Consider the following 21,708-nt stretch of genomic DNA (forward strand, 5'->3'; position numbering starts at 1 on the left):
GGGGAGAATGTGCAAACTCCACACGGACAGTTGCCTGAGGCTAGAATTGAACCCGGGTCTCTGGCGCTGTGAGGCAGCAGTGCGAACCACTGAGCCACCATGCCGCACTGATGACAAATTAATCAATAGAAACATTCATTAAATAAACAAATATAAAGCAGCTACTTCCAAAGTCCTTAGGCCAGGTGGAAATTTGTTGAAAAAATATTGAGCCGTTTCTCAATTTACCAAAATTGTATCTAATCCAGAACTTGACATGTAACACCCGGGACAAGTAGAAGACAAATATGGTTTATCTGTAACATTAGATCAGGATCCAAACGACATGACATAGTTTTAAACACACTCTTCCGCAATAACTAGATTATTGTCACTCACCCCAACATATGTACCGACTCAGAAAATTTTCCACAATGATATATACAAATTAATATGTTTCACTTTGGGACGACACTTACATGAGAATAACAACAACTAGTTTGTATTTTGGGAGTTGTTTTATGGTATTCCTTTTAAATACCATTGGGTAGTTGAGTGCTGGACTCAACTAAGCAGAGAAAAGTTTCAGAATAAGGGCTGGTTTTCGCTAGAAATGTTATGTGTCATCAAATGAAAAGCAGAGAGGCTGGGATGGAAGTGAGTGGAGGTGGTTCGACAGATACTTTGTTGGGAAAAATACATGCATGGCAATGGTGTGATTTTTAACTTGCTGACCAGGGATTTCTTTTTCTTGCAAACTTGTACTGCATTCCTCCCTGTACTCTACATCCAACCCAGATCTGAATTTAGTAAGTGCACTGACTTCTATTGAAGGCACACTGTAATTAGTCATTACGAATTGGATAAAAACATGAGACCAGTTCTTAGTTCCTCACTATCTATTAAGCAGTCCATGTTCTCTGTCCACACAATCTACAGTAATTACAGAGATGGAATTTGATGTGCATAAACCATGGCAACAAACGACAGCTGTGGCACATCATTCTTTGCTATCACTCCTACGATCTCCCACACATCAATCAGCTTATTTGCTTGCAGAAAGGAAGGAAATAAAGCAGCAGTGTCAGCCGAACACAATTTGTGGGCTGACAGTTCTATTCCTTAATTGTCCCCTGACCTTTGGGCTTTCTGTCATGGTGATGACATTTAGCCATAAGCTTTAATAGGAATGTTGAAAGTTAGCTAGTGGCTCATGGGGAAAGGTGCTGAGAGTGAATTAGAAAATTTTAAAAGGCGATGAATTAGTTAGAATTTCCTACAAGAATAACATATAAAGTGCCTTAAATGTAACAAAACATCTCAAGTAACTTCACAAGAGTGTTATAAACTCGGCCACATAAAATATTGGGAATAGATGTTCCAAAGCTTGTTCTAAGAGGTGGGTTTAAAAAACCTTTTAAAGGAGGAATGGCCTTAAATGTAACAAAACATCTCAAGTAACTTCACAAGAGTGTTATAAACTCGGCCACATAAAATATTGGGAATAGATGTTCAAAAGCTTGTTCTAAGAGGTGGGTTTTAAGAAGCATTTTAAAGGAGGAATGGGATTAGAAAGGCAAAAAAGATGTAAGGAGGGAATTCCAGGGCTTGGGGCTGAGACAACTGAAGGCACTGCATCCAACTGTGGAGCAATTAACATCAAGGATGCTCAAGAAGCCAGAATCAATTAGCATAGACATTGCAAAGAGTTGTGGGACTGGAGGAGGCTACAGAATACGAGCAATGAGATTCTGCAGGATTTAAAACAAAGTTCAGAATTTTAACAGCAAAACATTGCTTAAGCAGGATCCAATTGATAAGTAGCAACCACAGGGGTGACAGGTGAATGGGGCTTGGTGAGGGTTGTCAAGAACAGCAGATTTTTGGATGACTTTGTGCTTACATAGGGTAGATGCAGGCTACCTGCCAGGACGTGTTGGAATAACCAAGTCTAGAGGTAATAATAGCACAAATGAGGGTTTTAGTTGCAGATGAACTGAGACAGGGATCATTGACCTATGTTACGGAGGTGGAAATAAGCAGTTTTAGTAACAGTGTAAATGTATCTTCAGAAGCTCATCTCTGGGACAAATGTGACACCAAGGTTGGGATCAGAATGGCTTAAACTTATATTTTCCAGGGAGAACGATGGGTTTCATAGATGAAGAACAGAATTTGGATGGGGAACCTAAAGCAACGGCTTCAGTCTTCCAAATAATAAATTAGAGAAAATTTGTGTTCATTCAGTACTGGTTGCGAGATAAGCAGTCTCACTATTAAACAGTGGAGCAGTCAACGGAGAAAGGCAGAACAAAGAGTTAATTAGAAACTCCTACTGTAAATACATCGGAGTCGAGGAGAAGAGTAATGAGAGTTGGCTACAGAACTCCTTTAGGAAGGCAATGTGTTCGCTAGAAACTGCTGCAGGAGTATTATAAGAGTAGTAGGATTGCTCATAGGAAGATTAACTGAGTTAGCTAGGATGTTGCTATAGAAAGGGAATTTGTTTAACTACAGTGGTTATGTTTTGCGTGGTTCTGACAAAAGTGTGGAAACCAGAGGTGAAGGCATCTGTCATTGGCTGTGGATGATCCATGGAAGAAGAAATGAAAATATTAAGTAAATTAGTTTACATTTCAAAGATACAAGAATAGTAGCTTCTGTTTTATAGTTAGAATGCACGTCAAAAAATTCTCAAACTGCCTGTTCCACCCGCCCGTTAATATTAACACAAATCTTTATGCTTCCACACTTCTCTTAAAAATGCCTCTCTCTACACAGATGCATAATTGAATAAAACAGTGGAATTTTTATTTGAATAAGAATTTAGGAAGAAGCTTTCAGCTCATTTCTGCAAACTAACAACCTATTTTAACCCATGTGAATACTCACATGCACATTGAAATAATTGTAAAATATAAATATTTGTCTTGCAATTCGACAGAATTGTTCTTTCATATTCTGCAACATTAGTAGTAAATTCTTAATGCTGATCTATTTTTAAAATGTTCAGTGACCTTCATAAAAGCAGAAATTTCTTCAAACAAGGGTTTTAAGCTATGCCATAGGTTAATCTCCTAACTCCAGATTCAAGTGTGCAGGCTGCATAGAATGAAAGCAAAGCAGGATCGCATATAGAGGGAAACCAAATACAGAGAAAGTTACATGGCATGATTTCAAAGCATTTGTTTGTTTAGTGAACCATTAGAAGCCCAGACTGAGAGGTTCCACACTTGCTTATTCAGGGAGAGACAAGTAAAAATAAATTTTAAGCAATCAAACATGTAACTGGTTTCTGGAGGACTACTTTCAACCTTCAGGGCATTTGGAGCCAAGTGGAGGAGACAACTAGCAAAATAATGAGACATTGCAAAATTCTGAACCAGACCAAAATGATATTAAATTAGTTATTGTTAAATTACTATCGCTTGTACATAGACAGCAGACAATTTTGACACAGTACGTCAGTATTTTGACATCAGTAGGTCTTGTATTGATAGAAAGAGTGGTGCTTTCAATAAACAGCATGAAATCACACAGGCTTTTTGTTATTTGCATCTTGTAAGACATTTCAGTTTTTCTGGGGAATTTCCTTCAGCGTTTTTGATGCTCTAATTCCATGTGGCTTTTAATCTCTCTGCCCAAAGACATGCAGTCAGATGTTGAAGCAGTCACACTGCAGGGAGATGGCTCCATGGTTCTTTTGAGTTGAATGTAGCTCCAATGCAATTGGCCCACTTCTGCTTTGTGTCTCGATCGTGCTTCATTCAGCTCCGTCAACAAGTGTTCGTTTGTGCAAACCAGCACCCTGCAATTAAGACAGCAATTGATGCCTTGGCTTTACTTGAATTTTTAAAAAAATCATATGTCTGCAATCAGTAGTCTGAGGGTTGCAAATACCATAGTGTAGCATTATTTTAACATACATATTCATATTAGTTATCAATTTTCAAAAAAAATTGGGCTAATGATCAACGCCAAGGTACTAAACACAACACATCCACAATTATTAAGCAGAATTCATGACTCAAAAAAACTCGAACTGAAAAGTTGGCTGTGGCAGATTAAAACAAAGAATGTGTAGGACACTATTTCACAGTACCATTTACAGTGTGACTGTGTACTAATATTATGAAAGGTTGCTGGGAGACAGCTAAACAATAACAGATTTTTTATAACGCTGTACAACCCACATCTATGCAATCTTGATACCAGTGAATTCCTAGCAATGCAAGATCATGTACACAATTTTACCAAGTCTCTTGACTTTTTCCTCACATTATAGATAATAGTGCAGTGCACCTTGTTCTATACAAGCCTTGTTATACCTTATTCTACCCAATCTGATTAACTATATTGCTGATGAGGCCTTCAATGTTCATTCAATGCAATTTACACATTTACCATTAGCTTACATGGATGCAATTTACTTCATTACTTGTACTGAGTAATGTTCTTCAGCATTTAGGATAAACATAAATGACGTAATATACTAAAATAAAACAAATTTCTGTGAATGTAGTTCTGCTGAAAGGTCACTGGCCTCAAAACATTAACTCTACTTCCCCTTAAACAGATGCTGCCAGATCTGCTGAGTTTCCCCATCCATTTACATAGAATAGAATCCGTACTGCGTAGAAACAGACCATTCAGCCCACTGAACAGCATCCCACCCAGACCCATTCCCATACCCTATCCTTGTAACCCTGCATTTCAGATAGCTAACCCAGCTAGCCTGCACATTCTTGGACACTATGGGCAATTTAGCACGGCCAATCCACCTAACCTGCACATCTTTGAACTGTGGGAGGAAACTGGACCACTCGGAGGACACCCATGCAAAGTTGGGGAGAATGTGCAAACTCCACACAAACAGTCGCCTGAGGCTAGAATTGAACCTGGGTCCCTGGCACCGAGGGACTGCTGTGAGAGAAATTACATTTCTGTTTATGCAATATACTAGTCAATTTCAGCGCAGTAAAGTATATATTTTTAATCTTGTTTCTAGCCTTCCTTCCCTTCATTGCTTTTCTATTTCTTTCTGCTTGTTTTCCATTTTTTCTTCTTTATCTCTCACTCGCTGACTCAGCAATTCATTCTTTCTGAACTGTATTCTCAGTTTCCTCCTCCATCTACATCCCTCCCAATATCCTGACTCTTTGCTGTTGCACAGGTACTTTTGCATCTGGATTGGTTAAAGACAGGAGTCAAAATGCAGGTAACTCTTCCATAACATGATGATTGCATTCTTGCACAACCCCACGTTATAGAAAAATCGTGCTTTAGGAACAGTGTCCCCAATTCATCAATCGCATTACAGCAAATTCGCATTAATGAAATGCATGTTATAGCAGAGCGACCTGTATTTTGCAAGTGGTTGCTAGCATTAGGAGGGAGGTGGTGATGTGGAAGGTACTGTAACATGTGCTACCAGGGAAGGAACTTTGGAGTGGACATCAGCGCAAGTGTGGTGGGAGGAAGTAGGTAGATGATGTCTTGAGTTGGAGCGAAAAGGATATATGGGATATGGTTTGGTGGGGGAAGGGTGCAGGGCCTTGGAAGCATTGTGCTAGATCTTGTTGATTTTTGGAAGGAGCTTCTCTTTCTAATTTGTACTTATAGATTCTACACTAATGGAGGGGTCAAGTAACCTTTATAACATTCATACAATCAAAAACTCAATACAATTACCACCATTATAGTTGTAGTATATGCACCAGATCACTGACTGTTTATTCACATCGATCCCAACTGTATTCCTTCAAGCGATTTTTTGATAGATGAAATAATCCATTTAGGTGATATCATCTTTTGTGGAGCAGATATGTGTGCAATTATCACTGCTCATTGAGTAGCCAATTGTGAGTAAAGGTCTTGGAACAAAGAGAAAGGTTTGCATTTACAATGCACTTTTAACAACCTTAAAATGTTCAAACCACTTCACAGCCAATGAGCTATGTTTTTGTAGTTGCCACTGCTATAACATAGTAAACACAGCAGCTAATCTGTGTATGAGTTTGTAAACATCTGATAATAATTAGATGGTCTATTTAAGAGTTGGGCTAAGAAGGGCTTATGTGGTACAGTGGTAGTGACCCTATCACTGGTCTGGGAGGCCCAGGTTCAAGTCCTACTTGCTCCAGAGGTATGTAATGACATCTGAACAGGTTGGTTAGAAAACACAAAAAGAGTTGGATTGAGAAGTGCTCTTGCGGTACAGTGATAGTGTCCTTACCTCTGAGCCAGGAGATCTGGGTTTCAAGCTTGGAGGTAGTGAGGACCGCAGATGCTGGAAAGTCAGAATTGATAAAATGTGGAGCTGGAAAAAGCACAGCTCGTCAAGCAGCATCGATGCTTCAGTTCTGGACCTTTCATCAGTCCTGATGAAAGGTTCAGACCAGAAACGTCAACTCCCCTGCTTCTCTATTTTTCTGATCAATCTGTTCGGAAATGTTATTACACACCTCTGAAACAGGTAGCACTTGATTATGGGACAAATGTTCGCCAGGGACACTGGGGAGAACTCCCTTTATCTTCTTTGAAAGTGCAATGGGATTTCCCAGAAAACACAGTTTAAATGGAGACATAGATCACACTTGTGTGACTCCTTTTACTCAAGGTTTCACTTTCTTTCTGCTTGGTTAAGGCAAGGTTAACTATTTCGAGAACTGTACTTTTAAATTCAGCACAGGGCAATGATTGGAGAATTATTATATTTACCTTGGCAACATATGCTTTGTTCAAAGTTTGCACTTATTACTATTAATTCCTGGCTGAGTGCCTGAAAATTAACCAAGATTTAAGACGACCAAAAAGAGCAGATTTAGAGGGGTTTGGAGAGAGGAATATAAAATATCAAAAGGGTTATGAATAGATAATGTCAGTTTGGCAGAGGAGGGAGGACCAACAGGCACATTGGTAAAATACAGATGAAGGAAACGGTTTGTTTCTACAATGCTTTTCATGACTTTAGCATGCTCCAACATTCTCTACAAAGAATATTTTTGAAGTGTAGTCACTGTTGTGTTGCAATTGAAACTGTGCAGCAAATTTCTGAAAACAAGCTGTCACAAATCACAATATGATAATGTCCAGATCATCTGTTTTTGTAATATTGGTTGATAGATATATATTGGCTAGGACACTAGTGATAAGATCCATGCTCTTCTCCAAAATATTGAGATCTTTTACCTGAGAAAGTAGATGGAACTATAGTTTAACATCTCATCTGAAAATAGTACCTCCGATAATGCAGTACTCCTTCAGTATTGCACAGGACTATCAGCTTAAATATTTGTGTTCAAGCCTGGAGGAGGACTCAAGTCCACAATCTTGTAATTCAAAGATAAAGTGATTCCAATTGCTCCATGATTGACAAGAGCAGGAATAAGTTAGATGGTAGACATGTTCTACTTTGCCCAGAGAGTAGTGAACCTCTAGATTTCGTGAACAGCTTGTATTGTTGGCGACAGTACCCTCTGTGTCTCAAAAGGGAACTGAAGTGGTTCTATGCTGGGCCGGTGAGAACAAACATGATTCAAAGATTAATTTACGCTTAATCAATGTAGTCTTCTGAACTGGTTGCGGTCACCCGAGGAGGTTGGAGATGAATTTTTGAGTCTTCACCATCACTACTTACCCTGCTATTCCTTGGAAAAGGAGTCGGGGTGGAGGGAAAGAATAGGAGACAGGGAATACGAGGAGACAGGGAATACGAGGAGAGAGGGAATACGAGGAGAGAGGGAATAGGAGGAGAGAGGGAATAGGAGGAGAGAGGCACAGTTTCAGATGGTACCAAGTTAGAAAAAGGCAATAAAAGATGAAAATGGGAGAAGATTACAGAATAATCTGAAAAATGCATTCATTATACAAAAGCCAGGCACTTATCTATTTTAATATCAAAATTACCTTTGTCAATAATGTACTATGAATGACACAGTACGAAGCAAAATGTTGTGGGAGATTCAGTATTAACGTCACGTCTTACAGATTGGTAGGATACAGACTGGTGCCTATAATTGTCTAGAAGGCTTATCTGAGGTCAGAGCAAAGCAGTTGGCTGAATTAGATTGCTAGTCTATTCTCCTGGTTAAGATTTTATTTTCTTTATTCTTGTTATCTTGTACAGGACATGGGTATCGCTAGAAAAGCCAGCATTTGTTATCTGTCCCAAATTGGCCCTGAACCGATTTCTCTCAATGCCTTCTCAGAGGCAGTACAGAGTCAACTACACCGCTAGAACAGTACAACACAGGAACAGGCTCTTCAGCCCACCACTTCTATGCTGACCATGATGCCATTCTAAACTAATCCCATCTGCTTCCACATGGTCCGTATGCCTCTATTCCCTGTCTGTTCATGTGTCTCAATTCCTTTTAAACATAGAAGCCGATATCACCTCAACCAGCAGCACATTCCAGGCACCTGTGGAAAAAAAAATTTTCCTTGCACATCTTGTTTAAACTTTTCCCCTATCACCTTAAACCTATGCCCCCTAGTATTTGGTATTTCCACCCTGGGAGAATGAGCCCAACTATCCACCCTCTTTATGCCTTTCATCATTTTATATCCTACTATTAGGTCACCCCTCAACCTTCTAAGCATTAGCGAAAACATCCAAGTTTGTTCAACCTCTCCTTATAACTTGAAAGATTTTGAAGGACACATAAAACCTAATGGGTATCTGCCTGTTTTAATTTTACTAGTGGCAGGACATGTCTCATGCCTTTGGTCCACATTATGCCATTAGAAACTAACTGATGCCTTCACCATTGGATTTAGCCAAAGGCAGCAGAAGCCCAAGCCAAATATCCAACCTGGAGTCCTCCTCAGTGGGCTAGTGATGATTTTTGGGGGGAGGGGATCGTCTCCTCAACCAAACACTCTATGCCTACCTAAGGAGCCTCCCCACCCCATGGTCAAATTTATTTCCCACCAGGATTCCATTTGCAATCCCCCTCCCCCCAGACTAGCCTTAGAGCAATGCCTTGACCAATCATAGTCAGCTTGCCAGGTTAAAATTTAAACACCTTTGGCAATTAATGGTTAGTCACCAGTTAATTGGCACATTCTCCATGGCAACAACTCTACCAGAATCCATTTGGCAAGCAAACAACCCCCTCCACTCATAACATATACATGTTGTTTTCTCTTCACATTGGGATTCTTGTGATATATTTTAAAAATTACTCATGCTATATGGGTTTCGTTGGCTGGGCCAGCATTTTTTTTCCCATTGCTCTTGAGAAGATGGCGATGAGATGTTTTCTTGAATTGTTGCAGTCATTTAGAGTAGGCACACCCATCGTGCTGATAGATAGTGAGCTTCAGGAGTTTGAATCAGCAAGACTGAAGGAGTTGCAAAATGCTTCCAAGTCAGGATAGCGAGTGGCTGGAAGGGAACTTTCAGATGGTGATGTTCCCAGGTAGCTGCTGCCCTAAGGAATGGCTTTGAACGGTACACTCCAAAGATCCTTTGTGAATTGCTGCAGTGCATCTTGTAGATGGTATACACTGCTGCTACTGTGCATTGGCATTGGAGTAAGTAAATATTTGTGCATGTGGTGCCAATCAAATGGCCTTCTTTCTCCTGGTTAGTGTAAATCGTCTTGAATGTTGTTAGAGTGGCACTTATCCAGGCAAGTGCAGAGCATTTGATCGCAGTCCTAAGTTCTGCTTTATAGATTGTGGACAGGCTTTGGGGAATCAGGTCTTGAGTTACTTAATGCAGGATTCCCAGCCTCTGACCTACTTTTCTGGCCACTGTATTTATATGGCTAGTTCAGTTCAATTTCTAGTGAATGGTAACCTCGAGAATGTTACCTTAGGGTATTTAGCAATGGCAATGCCACTGAAACTTGAAAGGGTTCCGAAAAGATTTACAAGGATGTTGCCAAGGTTGGAGGATCTGAGCTACATGGAGAGGCTGAACAGGCTGGGGCTGTTTTCCCTGGAGTCTGGAGGCTGAGGGGTGACCTTATAGAGGTTTACAAAATTATGAGGGGCATGGATAGGATAAATAGGCAAAGTCTTTTCCCAGGGGTCAGGGAGTCCAGAACTAGAGGGCATAGGTTTATGGTGAGAGGGGAAAGATATAAAAGAGACCTAAGGGGCAACTTTTTCACGCAGAGGGTGGTGCGTAAATGGAATGAGCTGCCAGAGGATGTGGTGGAGGCTGGTACAACTGCAACATTTAAGAGGCATTTGGATGGGTATATGAATAGGAAGGGTTTGGAGGGATATGGGCTGGGTGCTGGCAGGTGGGACTAGATTGGGTTGGGATATCTGGTCGGCGTGGACGGGTTGGACCGAAGGGTCTGTTTCCATGCTGTACATCTCTATGACTCTATGTTCACATCCAAATCATTAATGTAAATGACAAAAAGCAACGGATCACGTAGGAGGGTTTAAATTAGTCAGGCATGGGGTTGGGACCCTAAACAGTTGTGAGACAAAACAGAAGGTTGAGGCTGGTACAGCAGCAAAAGAGAGCAAACAAAATAGACAAGGCAGGCAAAAGCACAACAGGAAACGAGGGAAAACCAATGAATGACCTGGTAGGTAAGGCAGATGAACTTAAGGCATGGATGGGTATATGGGACTGGGATATTATAGCTATTACAGAAACATGGCTGAAGGAGATACAGGACTGGCAGTTGAATGTTCCAGGGTACAGGTGCCATCGGAAGAATTGAAGGGGCGGCAAGAGAGGAGGCGAGCGGTGTTTCTGATAAGGGAAAACATAACAGCACGACTAAGAAAGAATATTCCTGGGGATCATCCAATCAGGCTATATGGGGGGGATATTGAGAAATAAGAAGCAGGTGATCACTTTGATGGAGTATACTGTAGGCTCTCAATAGTCAGTGGGAAATTGAGGAGCAAACATATAAGGAGAATAATAGGGTTGTAATAGTAAGGGATTTTAACTTTTCAAATATAGACTAGGATTGTCATAGTGTTAAAGGCTTGGATGGGTGGAATTTGTTAAATGTTTTCAGGAAAAATATGTGGATGATTCTACTACAGAAGGGGCATAACTTGGCCTTCTCTTGGGAAATAAGGCAGGGCAAGGAACTGAGGCGTTAGTGGGAGAACACTCTGGGACCAGTGACCATAATTCTATTGGTTTCAAAATAGCTATGGAAAAGGACAGGTCTGGTCCACAAGTTAAACCTATAAACTGGGGCAAGGACAATATGATGGTATAATTTAGGAACTTTCAAAATTGATTGGGGAAGGCGCATCTGATAAGTGTGAGGTTTTTAAAAATGAGATGATGAGTGTTCAGGACCAGCATGTTCCTGTTAGTGTGAAGAGCAAGTTTTGCAGGAATAGGGAACACTGAATGACTAGAAACATTGAGACTCTAGTCAAGAAAAACAAGGAAGCATTCATCAGGTATTGGCAGCTGGGATCAACTGAATCTTTTGAGGAGTATAGAGGGTGTAGGAGTACACGTAAGAGGGAAACCAGGACGGCACCAAGGGGACATGAGATAGCTTTGCCCAGACAAGGTAAAGCAAACTGCAAAGAGATTCTACAAGCAGACTAAGGGCAAAAGAGTAATGAAGGAGAGAATATAGCCTCGCAAAGGTCAATGAGTTTGTCTATGTGTGGAGTCACAGGAGATAGGGGAGATCCTAAATGAATATTTCTCATCAGTATTTACCATGGAGAAAGAAATGGAAGCTAGAGAACACGGGAGAAGTAAATAATGACATCTTGAAAACAGTTTATAATAAGGAAGAGGTGATACTGGAGATCTTAAAACACAAAGGCCGATAAATCCCTGGACTTCATCAAATAGTATCCCAGGACACGATTTGGAGGAGCCGGTGTTGGACAGGGGTGTACAAAGTTAAAAATCACACAACACCAGATTATAGTCCAACAGATTTAATCGGAAATACTAGCTTTCGGAGCGCCGCTCCTTCATCAGGTGGTGATCAACCATCTGACGAAGGAGCAGCGCTCCAAAAGTTAGTGTTTCCAATTAAACCTGTTGGACTATAACCTGGTGTTGTGTGATTTTTAACTTCATCCCAGGATATTGTGGGAAACTAGGGAAGAAATTGCGGGGGGCCTAGTGGACATATTTGTATCATCAAAAGCCACTGGTGAGGCACTGGAAGCCTGGTAGATGACTAATGTGCCATTATTTAAGAAAGGCTGCAAGGAAAAACCATGGAATTACAGACTGGTGAGCCTAACATCAATGGTGGGTAAGTTGTTGGAGGGGATTCTGAGAGACCGGGATCTTCATGCATTTGGAAAGGAAAGGACTGATTAGGAATAGTCAGCAAGGTTTCACGCATAGAATCATAGATTCCTTACAGTGTAGAAACAAGCCATTTGACCCAACAAGTCCACATCAACCATCCAAAGAGTAACCCACCCAGACCCTTTTCCCCTGACTAATGCACCAAACCTACACATCCCTGAACACTGAGCAATTTAGCATGGCCAATTCACCTCACCTGAACATCTTTGGACTATGGAAGGACACTGAAGCACCCGGAGGAAATCCACGCAGACATGAGGAGATGTACAAACTCCCCGAGATGTACAGTCGCCCGAGGTTGGAATCGAACCCGGGTCCCTGGCTCTGTGAGGCAGCAGTGCTAACCACTGAGCCACCATGCTGCCCAATGAAAAACGGGAAATCATCTCTCTCAAATTTGTTTGTTGAAGAGGTAGCAATGAAGATAGATGACAGCAGTGCAGTAGATGTTGTCTACATGGGCTTTTGCAAGGCATTCGACAAGGTAGACTGGTTAGTAAGGTCAAATCACATGGGATCCAGGGACAGATAGCCAATCGATACATAATTGGCTTGACAGTAGAAGATAAAGGGTTATGGTAGAAGGTTTCTCAGTTTGGAAGCCTGTAATCAGCAGTGTACCGCAAAGATCAGTGCTGGGTCCACTGTTGTTCGTCATCTGTCTAAATGATTTGGTTGAGAATACACGGGTCCTGGTTAGTAAGTTTGTAGATGACACCAAAATTGGTGGTATAGTGGACAGAGAAGAAAGTTAACGAAGAGAACAGTGGGATATTGATCAACTGGGTCAGTGATCTGATGTTCATTTCAGATAAAAGCAAGATGTTGCATTTTGGTAAGACAAACCAGGGCAGGACTTACGTAACTAATGGTAGGCCTCTGGGGAGTACTCTCAAACAGAGAGACTTAGGGATGTAGGTACACAGTTCCTGGAAAGTAGCGTCACAGGTAGACAGGCTGGTGAAGAAGGTGTTTGGCACTCTTGTCTTCGTGGGTCACAGCAATGAATACAGGAGTTGGGATGTCATTTTACAGCTGTACAAGACATTGGTACAGCCACATTTGGAGTACTGCTTACAATTCTGGTCGCCCTGCTATAGGAAGGATGTTAATAAACTGGAAAGCTTGAAAAAAAAGATTTACAAGGATGGTACTGAGACTGGAAGGCTTGAATAATAAGGAGAGGCTGGATAGGCTGGGACTTTCTTTCCCCTGAACAGGATGAGGCTGAGGGGTCATCTTGTAGGGGTTTATAAAATCATGAGTGGCACAGATGAGATGAATAGCCAAAGTCTTTTCCCCAGGGTATGGGAGTCCAAAACAAGAGGACATAGGTTTAAGGTGAGAGGGGACAAGATTTAAAAGGGACCTGAGGGGCAACTTTACCACATAGGTGGCGGGTAAATGGAACGAGCTGCCAGAGGAAGGGGTAGAAGCAGATATAATTACAACATTTAAAAGACATTTGGACAGGTACATGGATAGGAAAAATTTAGAGGAACATGGGCCAAATATAGGCAAATAGTAGTAGTTCAGTTTAGGAAATCTGGTTGGCATGGAGGAGTTGGGCTGAAGGGCCTATCTCCATGTTGTATACCTGTACGACTCTATAACCTATGAAATCCCTCTGCGACATGCTTGCCTGTCTCCATATAGTAGATTAGACCATATTTTGCTCCTGGATAAAAGACAGGAGATAAAATATTTAAACTCCCTCCAAGGCTTGAGGCAGATGCTCATTAAGAGGATTCCTTCCACACCTCAAGGAGGGGAGGGGAGTACTGGTCGCTGAAGAGAAAGAGAAAATTGGATGATGCACTGATGTCATGGACATAGTAAAGAGTGGGAAAGTTAATGCAGAGATCATGTCGCAAAAGGCGAACCATCCTGTTATGCAAATTTCCCCAGAGTAAAGGATGCAATCTGATGCTCACTTGTGGAAAAGATTTGCAAAAGGTCACTACCCTTTAGAACATGAACAGGATTGTGTTTGCAAATGAATGCCCTGCTATTACCTGTGGCTTTCCTGGAGCTTGTCAACCAGTTCCTGGATTTTGGTGTAATACTGGGCCTTCTGCTTCAGATTGTCAATCTCACATTGCAACTTCTGGTTGTGGTTCTGGAGCTCTAAATATACAAAAACAGAAATTATACATTACATTTTAATGCCTCATGTCAAACATGCCACTTTCATTGCTGCAGCTCTGGATTATGGGAAGTTCTGGACTTCAGCTCAAAGCTGACTGGCTCAAGAATAAGAGTCTCATCGATTGACCACAGAAATAGCCAGAATGCACAAAGATCAGGAACATTTAACTATCACAAATGATTCTGCTGCTAGTTACAGACCTCTGATAAAGCCACTAGAGGTCACCTGAATTCTCTACATAGCAGAAAAAAGTTAACTAATCCCTGCAAACTTGTGTTAATATATTTGTTACATTTAAATTCCTTTCCTAACCTTTTGGTGCAGCAAGGTCAAGGTTTAGGCACTGTGCAGATTGTAAACTGGTTAGTTTTTAATCATAAAATAAGCGTTCACTTTCAAAGTATTTCACAAAGTCTACACACTCAAAGCATGCTAATTTAGTGAATTCACAAAACGTTCATACACAGAACTCACCTTCAACTTGTTGGTTTTTAGAACTGGATGTATTAAGTGCTTTTTGTTCAAGTTTTATCAGGTGGTTCTGCAAATGATTTTTCTCATCCAAAGTTTGACCTAAACAATCCTTCATTATTTCCTATTAAAATAAAGCCAGAGCAAATTGGAACACATGAAAAAGTTTGTGACATGGATAAAAAACAACCAACAAACATTTACTTTTGCAACAATTCTCCAGAATTTTATTAAATTGTATTCACCAGTAGTTAGTTGCTGATCATGTTTCACACAGTGCAGTTTAAGAGGCAGAACATTCATCATTTATGACACCATCACACTGCTCAGTCTACCACATAAAAGTTTTAAACATTTGCCAATCTTAAACTATGGTTCTGTCCAATCATATTTCGACCAAGGTTAATCCTATTTTTTGTTTGTTGTCTTGATGTGTACTCTTTACACTCTTAAGTTTTTAAAAAATCTCATTCAGAGATCTGAGCATTCCAAGAAATGTATTGTTACACTTCTTCTGCCAATAATACCCCCAATGTTTTTCTACATATGCCCAGGCATCCTTTTACTTGTTCCAGCTTCCTAAAGATAGCATCAGCTGCTCCAAGGAACACAGTGCTATCATTGTGCCATGATGTTCTTGGTAAGACTGCAACACTTGTTTACAATTATATAACGCCTTTAGCATTCTAAACCATCACAAAATGCCTTATAGGATTTTAATCAGATGGAAATTGACAAAGAAGGAGTTAATAGAAGGTGACTTAAAAACTTTATTAAATAGGTTTTACAAAAATGGAGGTAGGAGAGTAAAATAGATTTGAGGATAGATTTCCAGATCGTATGATCCAGTCAGCTGAAAGCAACAACCACCAGTAGTGGAACAAAGGGATTGGGAGATATATCAAGATTAGAGTGGTGCTGGAAAAGCACCGCAGGTCAGCAGCATCCAAGGAGCAGGAAAATCGACATTTCAGGCAAAAGCCTTTCATCAGGAATGATGAAGCACATTCATGCTGTGCTTTTCCAGCAACACTCTAATCTTGACTCTAATCTGCAGTACCCACTTCTGCCTATTGGGAGATATAGGACAGGCCAGAACTGGAGGAATACAGAGCTCCTGGAGGGTTGTCAGGCTACTGAAGGTTAGTGAGGGATGGAGTATTAAGACTGTGGAAAACTTAAAACACAAGTATGAGAACTTTAAATACCAATGTGTGGATGGACAGCACAATAGGAGTCAGAGGGTTCAAGGGCGACAAGGGACCAGGACTTAGTCTCAGATTTTCACTTCTAGACCAGATACACAGGGACAGGATACTTCATGACCCTTCAAATCTGACCTGTGAAAATGTGGCCCAGAAAGGTAGATCTTGCTCTGGAGTGCGGTGGGGTATCCTGGAACGTAGACTGGGTGAATTTGATGATGTTGGAACACAGAAGAGCAATCAGGACAGCGGTGGAAAGTAATGGTGGATGGGGAGAGCAGTGTTGGTTAGTTCAGTTGGCTGACGGCTGGTTTGCAATGCCGAGTGTTGGTTCAATTGCTGCATTGCTTGAGGCCAACATGAAGGTCTCATCTTCTTGACCTTCACTTGAGGTTTAGTGACCCTCATGTTAAACCATCACCAGTTGCCTCCTTCTGATGCGACAGCAGCCCTATGGTACTCTGGGACTTGGGTGAGTTTTACTTTATCTGCTAGTTATAATAAACTCACTCCTTGTTAACTCAAGAAAGCCTAGTTAAATTGGCTCCTTTTAAAATATAAGCTCATTTAGGTCTGGGAGAAAGATATCCACAAGGGATCTGCTTTTAAATAAACATTATTGCAACAAAATGAGGTGGTGGGTGAATAAAGAAGGGGAGCCAGTTTATCATTCCCCACTTGGGAACTTAACAATTTGAGGTATCCTGCCTGGAACTGTTAACACACTGGAGAACCTTGTATAGGGTCTGCGCATAATGTTTGTGATACTGAGAATAAAAGGTTGCAAGTTCAGTTCAAGATCAACTGGCTCCCAGATTGTGAACAGTCTGGTTTATGCTGAGGCAATAGTTTGGGGTAGGTACAGAATCACTGATGAGGCAAAGTTTTTGTGAAGGCCAAAGATGATGGCTTTGGTTTTCCCAATGCTTAATTTACAAGGAATTTCCTTTTATCAGCCACGAATTCAGAAGTCTTTTTGGACCTCGATATATCTCACGAGAGATAAATCTTGGAACTATTGGCAATTATGCTATAGAGATAATTGCTTGCAACACAAAAAGGTTAATGCTGACACCAATTGGACATTCTTGTGCAACTTTCTTTTAGGCTGGGTTTCTCTGAATCAAACTCTAAATTGTTCAACTGTTAGTATCATCAATATCTTTGATGCAGCTACATTTGTGAAGCACTGAAGGGATTACATTGAGGATAGGTATTATACACAAAGTTCAAATTGCCCTGAATACAAAAAAGTAAGGGTTCATTCAATTGGCATGCTTAAGATGATTAATGAAATTAATGCAATTGATTGAGATAAACTATTTCCTGTTGTGGAGGATTCCAGGGCAAGGGTGTTTACCATTAAAATCAGAGCTCGGCTGCTGAGGGGGTTTGACATGAAGTATCTCTTCACACAATGAATAGTGGAAATTTGAAGCATTCTTCCCCCCCCAAAAATTGTTGAAATTAAGTAAAAACTGAGATTAATGAGTTTTATTATGCAAGGATATGAACAGTTACCAAACCAAGATGGGCAGATAGATTTAAGTGACAAATCAGCCATGTACTAATAAATTGGAAGAACAAGCTCAACAGGCTATATAGCTTCCGTCTGATCTCGTGATGTTCTGCAAAATGTACCAACTCAATGCAAATCAAATTCAATAGTTAGAAAAAAGTGTGGTCTAAAACCTGAAACATTAATCTCAATTTCTAACAATTACATTGCTGAAGGTCCTGTTGAAACAATTCCTCTTTATGCAATCTGTCTTTCACAGGTGTAGGTTGAATTAATGATTGAACTCTTCCTACCATGTCTCTTTGAGCTTGAGTGAGTTGCACAGATAACTTTTGGAATTCTTCAGTATACTGTTGTTTCTGCTGACAAAGGCAGTTTTCCAAAGTCTCATTTTTCGCTCTTAAATCGTTTATTCCTTCCTGAAGCTTCTTGGTTTCTTCTGGCTGGTTTTCGAGTGCCACTTGCTCGTGAATGCCACACATCATTTTTCTTGCTTGTTCTATTTAAACAATATAATGAATGTCAACAGCAAAACATACTACTTTAGCACTCTGTTTTCATACAGCAGGGAGCACAAAGTGAATGTACAATTTACGCTGCTTATTCTACATAACAGTAAAGAGTTTCAAACAAACAGGACAATTAAAAACCTCCATGTAAAATGTCTTGCTGGAAATCAGAAGCACTTGTGTTCGAAGTAGTATGATTCTAAAAAGATGATCCTATTGGAAAAGGGAAATCAGATTGTTGATTTCGATTGTGAGGGCAATATTAAATAACTCTAAGATGTTTTGAGGCATAGGGGAGGTAAGAAAGAAATGAGAAATTATTAGGGAAAAAGAAGAGGAGAAGGCGTTCCAAATGCTCTGATGATGCTACATGATAGAGCATCAGAATATAGTTTCACAATGAATCTTGTAGATTGACATTTCATCCCAACCTGATGTCTGACTCAAAGAAGTCTGATACTGCATAATATTGTGCAAACAACTGCTTCTTAACTGCAGATCTAGTAACTGACATGAAAACTATGACGGCAAAGCCACTTCATAATTAATTAGTGATCAATGTCACTGGGTGGGTTTCCTAAGGCAATGCAAAGCCTAAAACGAAACTCATCAAAGAGCTGAAAACCAATAAAATAGTTTGTTTATTCTTTTTAACCCGTTACATCAATAAGGAAGAGTTTTCATTTACCCTCACTGTGAAAAATTAGAAAGACATTAGTTTCATTCCTGGACTATATTCAATACTCCTGAAGATTCTGTTCCAAAAAACATCAATGGTAAGTTGGATTTGCATTGATATAGAGCTATTCATGACTTCTGCACATGCCAGTGTGCTTCACAGATAGTGAAGAATCTTTGAAACATTGTGATTGAGTTGTGGAATAAATATTAGCCAAAACACTTGGAAGACCTCCTCTGATCTTCTTCAAAATTGTACCATTAGATCTTTTCCATTCTACTGAGGGCAGATATCTAATCTGAATGATGGCACGTCTGATAGTAAAGCATTCCCTTAAGTACTGCACTAAAGCACCTGGCTAGGCTCAAATATCTGGAATGAAACTGGAGCCCAAAATACTCTGACCAAGAGTTGAGTTGAGTATGCTGATCAGTGAAGTACAACTGACACTGAAGGCAATTGGGAGAAATAGGCTAGCAAATGTCTTATTAATTAACACACATTCATCCTATGAAATATCGGTACATTTATGAAAGAAAACTGCAAAATACTCACTCAGAAATGTTTCATTACAATGAAGAGACTTAGATCCATTCCAATATCTGTCAACAAGATCTAGAAACTTATCCATGAGATTTGTATTAAAAAAAATTTCAGCAGCTCCTCCACATTCTACAGACACTAAGTCAGTGGACATCGATTGAACTGTCTGTAAAATGGAAATCATAAACCAAACAATAGTGAAAAATTCAGTTTTAACTGTTTTCTCACAACCCCACAAAATAATACATCAGCTGATGTCAAATACATTGCAGCATTTGCTCAATCTACCAACTGGCAAAATAAAGTTCAATTCCTTGCAATAATAGTCTGATTTTATTAAAGGAAGAAAATCATCTTCAAAGCATTTACTGAAAACTGTAAGTCAATCCATTGCCAGTTATCACTGCCACACTGTGGAAGTACGGTATTGTCCTCAAAGGACAGATTTACAATGCTTACATATTTCTCCCTCATTAAGGAAGAGTTTTCACATAGGACAAACTTGAGCAAGCTGGACATGCTAGGGTTGGCAACAGACTGCACTGTGTTGGATGGAGACCAGCATCCGAGGCCACTGTAGTGGGTTACCATGTTTAGTGCATCCTGTCTACTGGTAGCATATGATTTTGTCCATTCAAATGATCAGGTTTCACAAGGTAGGCTGCTCTGGAAGGTTAATCACATGGAATCTAGAGAGAGCTGGCAAATTGGATACACAATCGGTTTGATGGTCAGACACAGGGGGTAATAGTGGAAGGATGCTCGTCAGACTGGAGGGCTGTGACTGGTGGAGTGTCTCAGGGGATGGTGCTGGGTTCAATGCTGTTTGTTATGCTTATCAATGATTTGGATGAGAATGTACAAGACTTGATTAGTAAGCCTGCAGATCACACTAAAATAGGCAGTATCGTGGACAGTGAGGAAGGTTATCAGAAATTAGATTAGATTAGATTACATTACAGTGTGGAAACAGGCCCTTTGGCCCAACAAGTCCACACCGACCCGCCGAAGCGCAACCCACCCATACCCCTACATTTACTCCTTACCTAACACTACGGGCAATTTAGCATGGCCAATTCACCTGACCTGCACATCTTTGGACTGTGGGAGGAAACCGGAGCACCTGGAGGAAACCCACACAGACACGGGGAGAACGTGCAAACTCCACAGAGTCAGTCGCCTGAGGCGGGAGTTGAACCCGGGTCTCTGGAGCTGTGAGGCAGCAGTGCTAACCACTGTGCCACCGCGCTGCCCAAGGTTGCAGCAGAACCTTGTTCAGCTGGGCAAGTGGACGGAGAAATGGCAAATGGAATTGAATATAGATAAGTGTGGGGTGTTGTATTTTGGAAAGTCAAATCAAGGTAGGAGTTTCATGGTGAATGGTAGGGCCCTAAGGCGTATAATGGAACAGAGGACCTTGGAGTTCAGGTGCAGTGTTCTCTGAAAGTAGAGTAACAGGCAGACAGGGCAGTGAAGACAACTTTTGGCACACTGGCTTTCACCAGTCAAGGCATTGAGTATTGAAGTTGGGAAGTTATGTTACCATTGTACAGGACATTGGTGAGGCCACACTTGGAGTGTTGTGTTCAGTTTTGGTCACTGTGCTATAGGAAGGATGTTATTAAATTGGAAAGAATGCAGAAGGAATTTATAAGAATGTTGCCAGGTCTCAAGGGACTGAGTTAGAAAGAGAGAGAGAGAGATTTTACTTTTAAGAGCATGGGGGATCATATAGAAGTGTATAAGATCATGAGAGGCCTGGATAGAGAGAATGCACTCAGTCTTTTTCCCTGGGTTGGGAATCAAGGACTAAAGGGCATCAGTTTAAGGTAAGATGGGAAAGAATAAAAGGGAACCACAGGGGAAACTCTTTTACACAGAGGGTGGTATGCATATGGAATAAGCTGCCAGTTGAAACGGATGCATTAACAACACTTAAAAGGTATTTGGACAAATACATGACGATAGGAAAGCATTTGAAGAATATGGGCCAAGTGCAGGGAAATGGGGTGAGTGTGGATGGACATTTTGGTCAGCATGAATCAGTTTGGGCCAATTGGCCTGTCTCTGTGCTGTAGTACTCTATGACTTTATAACTTTAAATGCAGGATTTACACTTTGACATAGGTAGGATACCAACAAGAGAGTGGATAATAGTTTTTAAGCATGCACTTGAACAATATGCCTCATGCTGAAAGCTTTAAAATAACAATTAATTTCTGAATTAGCTTTTCCCTGCAGTAGAAGATTACTGATATACCTTGGAACTAACTAGATGCGTTGGAATCTGTGTCTTTTTATAAAAGGGCAAAGGCTGCAAAAACGTGATTGAAAAGTTTTAAGCCAGTAACCTGGATAAGATTCAATCAGG

The 21,708-nt window shown here is 40.6% G+C and overlaps 1 protein-coding gene across 1 annotated transcript in view; it reads right to left on the bottom strand.

The window, feature by feature from the left end:
- Positions 1–2,224: 2,224 nt before the first annotated feature.
- Positions 2,225–21,708, bottom strand: part of cep72 (centrosomal protein 72) — a 141,568-nt gene continuing 122,084 nt past the window's right edge. Inside the window, exons 9-13 of the mRNA XM_043718946.1 lie at positions 19,350–19,568; positions 17,900–18,105; positions 14,886–15,006; positions 14,278–14,389; positions 2,225–3,787 (exon numbers count right to left, since the gene is read on the bottom strand). Of these exons, the coding sequence (XP_043574881.1) occupies positions 3,574–3,787; positions 14,278–14,389; positions 14,886–15,006; positions 17,900–18,105; positions 19,350–19,568 (872 nt within the window). The 3' untranslated portion in view covers positions 2,225–3,573. The remainder of the gene's footprint in view (positions 3,788–14,277; positions 14,390–14,885; positions 15,007–17,899; positions 18,106–19,349; positions 19,569–21,708) is intronic.

Source organism: Chiloscyllium plagiosum, chromosome 29 (genome assembly GCF_004010195.1).
Source record: "Chiloscyllium plagiosum isolate BGI_BamShark_2017 chromosome 29, ASM401019v2, whole genome shotgun sequence".
Taxonomy (NCBI): Eukaryota; Metazoa; Chordata; class Chondrichthyes; order Orectolobiformes; family Hemiscylliidae; genus Chiloscyllium; species Chiloscyllium plagiosum.